The 10,000-nt window shown below is 30.5% G+C and overlaps 1 protein-coding gene across 2 annotated transcripts in view; it reads left to right on the top strand.

The window, feature by feature from the left end:
* LOC100210491 (transmembrane channel-like protein 7) overlaps positions 1–10,000 on the top strand; it is a 120,915-nt gene that overhangs the window by 1,986 nt on the left and 108,929 nt on the right. For both annotated transcript variants that reach the window (XM_065803602.1, XM_065803603.1), the window contains exon 2: positions 2,997–3,240. In XM_065803602.1, the coding sequence (XP_065659674.1) occupies positions 2,997–3,240 (244 nt within the window). The remainder of the gene's footprint in view (positions 1–2,996; positions 3,241–10,000) is intronic.

Consider the following 10,000-nt stretch of genomic DNA (forward strand, 5'->3'; position numbering starts at 1 on the left):
GATGGACACTCCCCATTCTGCGCATAATTCACCAGCAAGTTTTGATCGAAAAGTCTTGCTATTGTCAAGTAGAATTTGCCACGGAGGTCCTTTTTCTTTGAATATTTCTTCTAAATGGAAGCACACTGTTGTTTCTTTCTTGTTCAGTAACTTTCTCCAAATTTCAAGCTTGGTCCTTTTGCCACAGTCAATAATAGACAAATAAGTCTCTCTTTTACACTTTATGGTAATACATTCCAATCCCCATTTTGTTGTCAGAATAATTCCTTTTATCACGGCTTCTAACTCTGTGAGATTAATGTGAGCAGTATCGTCTTGTTTCCTCAGCCATGAACATTTTCTACTATTTCTTCTACTATTTCCCCAGCCACTTCCATCCTATGCCAAGAACAACACTGCTTGCATTACACCACACTGTTGCTTCAGAAGTGTTTTTGACATTCCATGACCCATGAACGGGATCTCATTTTGTAAGTCTTTTATTTAAACTGCCTACTAATTTGACAACATGTTCATTCACCAATGAGTTATCCACAACTACTCGAAACCCTTTTTGGTAGCTGCTCAAAGGGCGCAACCAATTTGCTATTGGAAAATGTCTGGTCAACTGCCCGCACCAAGAAAAGATTTGGGTATGTTGTCATATTTCCAAAGGACTTGGTTGCATTGTTTGTACACTCGCAATCCAAGCAACTTAGAATCCAAGCTAACTTGATATTTTCATAATGCTTCGTCAACACAAATCTGCAGGAATGCTTTCTTTAAATCGATTATCTTAAGATTTTCTGCCAATTTCTCCAGTTGTGAAGTTAGCGGTTTTAAGTTTTGTTGCTCGCACAAAAACGGGTGGCTTCCCTCCCACGTTTTTTGAGTATGTACATTTTTTATAGCAGTGCTGGGCCATGTGATTATCTATTTCAAACACAAAGCACCTCTTTTTCTCAATTTCTTTGTTGCAGTTTTGACTGATATGTCCATCCTTGCTGCAACGGTAGCATGTTATGGTCTTTTTTCCTTGTCCTTGAGGAACCTGTCTTAGACTAATTGCAACAGGATTCATGCAACTAACAAAACACGATTCTTTGCGACATAAGAAAACCAAACTTCTTGATTTTTCAGCAATCTAGTACAGCGACATTGTTGATATTGAGCATGCAGTTTGCAGCTGTTTTCTTGCTTTGTCTGGTAATCTGAAAATAAATGTGCACCTTATCCACTCTTTGCTTATGTGAGATGATATTAGCTTGCTCAGTCTTGTTAATTCTGCAAGATATACATCAACGGACTCGTTCTCTTTAAGACTGCAATTTACAAACTATTCGTATGCTATTAGTGGAGAAGCAGAGAAGGCAGTAGTCAGTGCATTTTTCACTTTATTGTAGTCTTCTTTTATCTCATCACTGAAACCTTGATAAATGGCAAACGCCCTGCCAGAAAGAAATAAGGGGAGCGCCTCGTCAACTTTTTGAAGTTTTGCTACCAGTTCCAATTTCTGTATCCATTCTGAAAATTTGCTCGAACAATGCGTTTTGGAACCTTGTCTAGTAGAGAAAAAGCATCATTAGAAAAACCAGCTTGAATATGACAACAGTATTCTATACATGGGCGAAAAGAGATTTGTAGAGTTAAAAAATAGAATCAGGAGAGAGAAAATGTCAAGCTTGATAAAGAGCAGCAACCTAAGCAGATGCTAATTTAGTAATCAAATGTATATATGGTTTCCATGAAAGGTCAGTAGTATATAATAATCCAAAAAGACGTAAATAAGAAGACTCAGTGAGAGGATTGCCATTCATTAATCTAGAAATGTTGACAGTAGTGCAATAGTTGTTTGCAGTAAATAACTGAGTTTTGTTGGAGTTAAAATTTACAAGTCAGTTACACTGACAGCATTTTCTAGCAGGAAAGGAAAAAAAAGATTTATTTCAGCACTTGTTTAGAGAGTAATGAAAAAAGTTATTTTGTAAGATTGTGAATCTGAACTGTAGAAGTGTTTTTTTGAGTTATTTAAGGTTTAAGGTTTGCTATGAATTTTTATTGAAACATTGTTATTTTTATTTATTATATAGGCTGTCAAGTCGTCATTTTTTTAATTTTTTTCTAGTTCTTTTTTAGTAATTTATATATTTTTTTATTTTTTTCTGAGTTTTTGCCATTTTTTGTTTTTTTTTTGAATTTTTTCAATTTAAATTTTTTTATAGTATATTTAAAATATATTTTAAGTTTATTTTTTGTAATTTGAGTTATTTTTGATAATTTAAAAAAGTTTTTTTAATAAATATTCTCTTACAATCTTCTTTTTTTTAAGTTTTATTTAAATATTGTGATTTTTAAAATCTTTAAAAATTTTAAAAAAAGGTTGAAAAGCTTGATAAAAATCAAGTTAAAATTAAATTATAAGCTGAGAAATAAAACTCTGATTATGCAGTCTGTAAACTATGTTTTAGTGACTTGAAATACAGTTTTGTCTGTTTTCAAGCGCTTTATCAGCATTCTTCAAAACCAAAGCATAAATTAGTTTCTGATATAAGATTTTCGAAAACAGCTCATCATTTACATGTGGGTTCAAATGAAAATTCTATTTGGGGAGAGAAAGTAGTACAATTAGAGTATTCTATAAATGATAAAATTTCAGCTGCAGAAGCTATGTGGCTGTTAAAAGTAGCTGAAAATGATCTTGCTTTAAGACATTGTGATAATACATCATTATTATTTCAAAGAATATTTTTTTATTTTTTGTTTCAGAGACAATTGAGTTTTACATTTTAGTATGTAAAGATATTCTGCCTGAAATTTATACTGGTTATATAATAGATCTTTAAATCAAATTTAGTAGACACAGTCCGCTGGTTGATGAATATTTATTGATAATAAACAGAAAAAACACAAAATGTGGACATACAGCCTCTTGATTCTCAGCTGACAAAATATAGTCAAACTTTAGTTTTTGTTGTCTAAAAGTTTATTTAAAACTTTATATTTTTTATTTTATTTAGATGATAATTGCAATCAAATTTTTGCTGATATGCCAAGTAATACTGACCCATTGCGCTCTTTAAGTACCATATCTAGAAGGAGTTTGCGTCGCTCAACATCAAGCTCAGCTCATAGACAACAGTTGCTGGGCAATAATATAGATGCTTCACAAGTTTTAAACTTAATTGATCAACAAGATGATATTGATGGAAGCAAAACAATTAAAATGTTGGCTGCACCTATGGCTAAAAGAAAATCTATTAGGTATACCTATAAATTAAATAGCCTTTAAATAAGTAAAAATTTAACATAATTGAGATTTTTCTAACTATGTATTTTTTTGGAAGTAAAATTATAGTAGTGTTAAAAAACTTATGTATTTTTATATTTATTGTTTCTACATTTGAACTTACTTATCTGCATTAAGTTTTAAATTTATAGACAATTATATCAAAGAAGATTTATTAAATAAACCTTAAAAAAGAGTTATAATCATATCATAAGTATCGTTATATCACTACTCTAATTTTACTTCAAAAAAAAAAATATCAATGTCATATGACTATGCAATGCATAATTAACAATATTAACATTACTAAGCAATGCATAATTAATAATATTAACATAATATAGTAATGTGTGGTCGGAAAATTTTAGGACAAAAAAATAAAAAAAGTTTGTTTCTACATCAATTATTGTCTCTTCAACAGAAATATTGAATCAACATCATTTCAGTGACCATTTCAAACAACCAAACTAACACAAAGTAATACGCAACACCATCACAGCTGTAGACATTACCACCTTATAAAATCATTAAGCCAACAATTGGTTCTTTGATATATACTTTTGTTGTATACTCTTTTATATATGGTTGTTCTATCAACAATATTGATTTAAACTGACACTTCAATGGTTTTAAGCTATTAGTAGATATCGAATTAATTGCCTTTTCTGCCTACTGAGTAATATATACTGTATGTCTTCTGAGTTAGTATTTGTTCATTTTTTTAAATCTTTTGCTAACTGTTATTCAATTAATATATTAAATTGCAATTTTATCATATTTATATTTGTTCAATTTTTAATTTTTAATTTTATTAAACTAATTTACTCCCAACTGCAATCAACCATTAAGTTAGGAGTTACTAACTAGGCTGCAATCAATCATTAAGTTAGGAGTTGCCAACTAGGCTGCAATCAACCATTAAGTTAGGAGTTGCTAACTAGGCTGCAATCAACCATTAAGTTAGGAGTTACTAACTAGGCTGCAATCAACCACTATTAAGTTAGGAGTTACTAACTAGGCTGCAATCAACCACTTTTAAGTTAGGAGTTACTAACTAGGCTGCAATCAACCACTATTAAGTTAGGAGTTACTAGAAAACATAGAGTGTTGTTAAAGAGCAAGAAAACAGTTGACAGAAAGCTTAAAAAGTTGTAGGTTGTATAAGTTGGGAAAACATGAAGATGGCAGAGAGTTCTAAAGCATTGATGTGTGATGAACAAAACTAGAGTTCTAAAGAGTTTTTTTTTCTAAAAAGTTTTTAAAGCATGCAGAGACAGATACAGTAAAAAAATTGACCTTGCTGAATGACGAGTGAAGGCTATGAGTTTTGGTTAATAGAACTAGAGATAGTGAGTCATTCCATGTGAAGTCATCAGAAAAAAAAAAGTGTCACCTGATTGAATAAAATTGTTTTATTTTACATTATTTGCAGCCCATTTTAAACAAATAATAACTGCAGAAATTTTAGCTTAAAATATACATGGGTTGTTGAGAGTTAAAATAGTTGTGATTATCTTAAGAGACAGCAAAACAACTTTGAGATATAATATCTTGAAAATGGTTTCGAGAATTTTCCAAAAATTTGTAATCTAAATAGATTTTTGCTCAATGAATTAAAAAATACTGCTTTAAAGGCTTGATAGTCTCAAAAAATGTCTTGTTTATCCATTTTTGTTTCAAATTGTAAACTCATAAATTATTGATTTTTGGAGCTAAAATAGATGCTGTCACCAGAAATAAAAAAAAATAGGCTGTAAAAAAAAAATGTTGGTTGTATATCATAACTTTATCTTAGATCTACCAAAAAAATAGATTTGTCCATTGTCTTACTTCATTGCCATCACTTTGTTGCCATTGTCTTTGTAATATTTAATCAAAGTAAGCACTCAACATCTTTTCAGAATTTTAAAAAAATTAAATTTTGATGGAAAAAGAAAGATTTTTATAACAGCTTTTTTTAATTATAACTTTTAATCTTATTTAATAATTAGTTTAGGACATATTTAGTAATGTGCGAACAAACGGGTCAAGAGGTATGTCTAACTTCTCTCCCTGCTGATCTGCCATTTTCAAAATGCCCATTAGTTATTTGTTTTAGACTTTCTTGACAAACTACTTTTATCAGCGCTACCAATTCAATCTCAAGAGGATTTACCATGGCTAGCAGCAAAAAATACCCATTCAGCAAAGTTTTTAAATTGTGCTGCACAGCTATCAGAAAAATACATGATGCATCAGGTAGATTTTCTTATTTAGTTATATCTTCTTGGTATAACTAAATAAGATATATTTTGTCATATCTTCTTGAATCTTATAAACAAACCCTGTGTTGGTAAATAGATTTTGAAAGGTAACAAAAAGGTTTTTGTTTGAGATATGTTTTTTCTTGAAAATATTACTACATCATCTTCTAGCTTGTTAACTCTGCGTTTTCAAGAGAACAAATATTCTCTTGAAAATGCAGTCATAAAAACAGAATTCCTTGCATTTAACATGTCTTGTGGTTCAAACAAGATTGTCAAACACTTCAAAGTAGTTTGATATCTTTTTGCAAGTTCACGATTTTGGTGCAAGTGTTAACATTTACACTCTATGGTGATAAAAATCAGTTACATACATTTTCTTTTTAATTTCATAAATTAAAATGTCTTGATCATTATCTTTTTTTTATTAGTTAGAAATGGTTTAGAAATGTTACTGATTGTTTCTGCTGTTAAAAGCTTCATTTATATCATATGTTAATGAAACCATTTTAGCATCTCTGTCTATAGTGTAGTCAAACTTCTGTCTTGCTGCAGGTATTTTGCTGTGTTCAGAACACTTTTTAATTTAACTGGTTAAATCCCAAGCAATTCTATAGAGGAAGCAATTTTATAAACTTAAGTATTTTCTTACTTTTTGATTCCAGTTCCTCCTGCAAACTAAGATATTCATCAGTTTCAACTTCATTTTTGCAACATTTGCTGCAGAACTTTCAACCTGGTTTTACATACACATTATTTTTTTGTAAAATCAATAATTTAAGTTAATAATTTCGAATAATTAGATAAACATAGTCTTTCTTGAGACTATCAAGTCCTTAGTGTTTTTGTATTCTTTGAGCAAAGTCCTAGAAAATTCTCTTAACCATTTTCAAGATATTATATTAGTTGCTTTCTCTCAACAATTGTACTCTCAACAACCCATATATGTTTTTAGCTAAAATTTTTGCATTTATAATTTATTTAATATAGACTACAAATGATGTAAAAATAAAACTATTCTGAGACATATGGGTGACATGGTCTGAAGATGGAATTCATATGGAATGACCTGATAGCTCGTTTGAGCAAGATATGCAACGAATCATAGGACAGTGCCTCAAGCTGAGCAGAAAGAGCAGTTCCAACTACGGAACTATGTTAGAACCAACTACGTTTAAAATACATTTTCATTAGATAAACCAGCCCAAATATGATAACAGTATTCTGTACTGGGACGAATAAATACTTTGTAGAGGTAGAAAATGGGATCTAGAAAAAATGGCAAGCACAATAGAGCAATTCCACGACTGTCTCATAAAAAATGATAAAATTAAACCAACCCAATATAGATAATAATATATATTAGTAGAAAGCTCTACTTCTTCTCTTTCAGAAAATATATAGCTTACTATGGTATGCCGCTATTATAAAAAATAATATGGGCTGAAACAGAAGGTAAAAGTAGGCGTTTTTGCAATAATTTAATTCATTTTTAATCGCCAAACTTCAATTGAACCTATAAAAAATTCAAAAACTGTCTTGCTCATTGCAATCGAGCTTTTAGCTGCACTAATCATTCCTACTTATGATAAAAACATACTTATTGCCAGACGAATTTAGAAAACCAATTATTTTAATCAAACGTTATTACCACTATTGTCACGCTGTGACATGTCACGCTGTGACATGTCACGCTGTGACATGTCACGCTGTGACAATTAGGGTACCAATAGTTTTATTTCTAAGACAACCAATAAAATTTAGGATTTCAAAATTCCAGCGCAATGAGAACTCTATCTAGTACATCTAAATAAATACTAACATATTTAAAAAAATAATTAGCTCAAGTTATTTTTAGAATCTTTTTCTGTCACGCCGTGATGTCACGGCGTGACAATTTTTTAACAACATTTAAAACAAAATTTAAAACTGCTAAACTGAAACCACAATTTAGTTTTTATCAACTTTAAAGACCCAGATTATTGAGTGGCCTACTTTCTTTTACATTTCTACAAAAACTACAAATTATAGGTATGTTTTGCAAAGGCAACATTTAGAAGATGAATGCTCAGTTATCCTTGAGGCTCTCTTTTGAGATACATAGAGCCTCTCTAAGGGATAACTGTAACTCCATTGAGCCTTAGATGTAATACGTGCATCTCCAAAACTAATATGTTGCCTTTTTTTTAATCTTTCAAAGGTTTAACATGCCTCTTACTCATGCTGAGCGTCTAAAGAAATATCGTGAAAGACGTTAGAAAAGTTGGGCGAAAAAGTAGTTAAAGAAAAAGAATCAAAAAAAAGAAAAGAAAGAAGACTCGCTAATTTGGAGGCTGAACGAGAAAAAGAAAGGCAGCGAAAGAGAAAGAGCAGAAAAAAAATAGCAGAATCAAAATCTGTAGCTGTTACATCACCCCCTTACAAATCTGCAAGCACTCTTGGAAAAGCTGTTAAGAGAGCCGAGTCAGCACTACCAAAATCACCCAGAAAGAGGGCTAAAATTGTACAAAAACTTTTAACAAAAATGAATGAAATCCCAAGCCCAGAAAAAATACTTAGTAAAAATGCATTAGATGCTTTAACTGTAAAATTGGTTCTTGATTTTTATCAGCGTGATGATATATCCCGTCAAGCACCCGGTAAAAGAGACACCATTGTGGTGAGATTAAAGAACAAGAAAGAAACTGTGCAAAAACGTCATTTGTATATGAATGTTAATGAAGCTTATGCTGTTTTTAAAAGTGATTATCCTGAAGAATCAGTTGGAAAATCAAAGTTTGCTAGTTTACGCCCACCACATGTGCTTTTTTCTAGTTCAATGTCAAGAAACTTTTGTTGTTGTCAACAGCATCAAAATATAATTCTTATCCTTGAAGCCTTGCACAAGTTTGATTCGAATTTTCCATTGTATTCACATGACTTTCCTCTTAGCATTGTATGTGATAGTGAAAAAGACATTTGTTATAATAATATGTGCAACATGTAAAGATGCTGCAAAGTTTCATAATCTATTTGGCTTGAATGAAATTGACAAGAATAAATGCATTACATGGTACCAATGGGAAAAAGTTGTGGAAGGTAATGGAAAGGAATATATTAAAAAAATTGAAAAAAAGGGAAGAGTTGATGATCTTTACAGCACCTTTTCAAAATCTTTACCTTCATTTCTTTGGCATTATTTTATTAAACAGAAACAATCAAAGACATATCGTGATCATAAGATCCAACTTCAAAGTAATCCAGACACAGCCGTTTTTCAAGTGGATTTTGCTGAAAATTTTTCAACTTTGTGGCAAGATGAAGTGCAGTCAGCACATTGGCACAAGAAGCAAGTTACTGTTTTTACTGCTGTATTTTGGTACCAAAATTCATGCTCATCAGCTGTCATAGTTTCAGATGATTTAAGCCATTCAAAAGAATCTATTCTTGTATTTGTTCATAATTTATTATCTAAACATATTGAATCTAGTGTTAAAATACTACAGGATTGGACAGACGGGCCAAGTAATCAATTTAAAAATCGTTTTATTGCATCAGCAATACCCTGGTTGGAAGAACAGCATGATTTAAAATTATTCTGGAACTTTTTTGCTGCTTCACATGGGAAAGGACCAGTAGATGCTATAGGTGGGACCGTTAAAATAATAGCAACGCAAAAAATAATCCAAAGAAAATTTATAATAACTGATGCCATAACTTTTCATGAAGCTGTTAAAAATGAGACTAATTTCAATGTCTATTTTGTTTCTATGAAAGATGTTATAAATACAATAAAAAAATTTAAAATTGATGAGTTATTTACAAAAGCACCAGCAAAACCAGGAATATTTACAGCGCACCTAATTCAAAACAATAATGTGAAAATAGAAATGCGACCCTATTCAAGTGCCAAGTATTTAGTGAAACAATTTACGTCTTCAGACAAAATCACCGAAATACTTTAAAACGTTGTATATATGACAGTAATATAATATGGACGCGATTTGACACTGATATAGTATGGGCGTGTTCTGAAGATTACTATGTAAGAACTATTTTTATAAAGATGTAATTATATATTTGTCTAATCCTTCTTTACTTAGTTTTAAATTTATTAAAAAAAACAGCCCATTTACCTGGTTTATAATTATCCAAATGTGTCTGGTCACGCTGTGACGTTTACCACAAGTTAATTAAAGGTGCACCTGTTTGAAATTTAATTAAATAAATGTTATTTAGCTATAAAACTTGTAAGAGTAATGTCTAAACTTTTTGTTTAATGCCAAGTTAATAATTCAGTTCATCTATATTAGCTGAATTGTGATGTTGATCTAAAAACTAAAAAACAATGAGAAAATTTTGGTCACACTGTGACATTTTATATTTTCTCGCATGAACAAGAGGCTAATATATCCACCCTAATTTTTTTTCTTGTTTCTTGTAGCACCTATTATAAGCTAACAAAATAGAAAAAAAAATTCTTTTTATATCTATTTAATAATAAAATATTAAA

This window comes from Hydra vulgaris, chromosome 08 (genome assembly GCF_038396675.1).
Source record: "Hydra vulgaris chromosome 08, alternate assembly HydraT2T_AEP".
Classification (NCBI taxonomy): Eukaryota; Metazoa; Cnidaria; class Hydrozoa; order Anthoathecata; family Hydridae; genus Hydra; species Hydra vulgaris.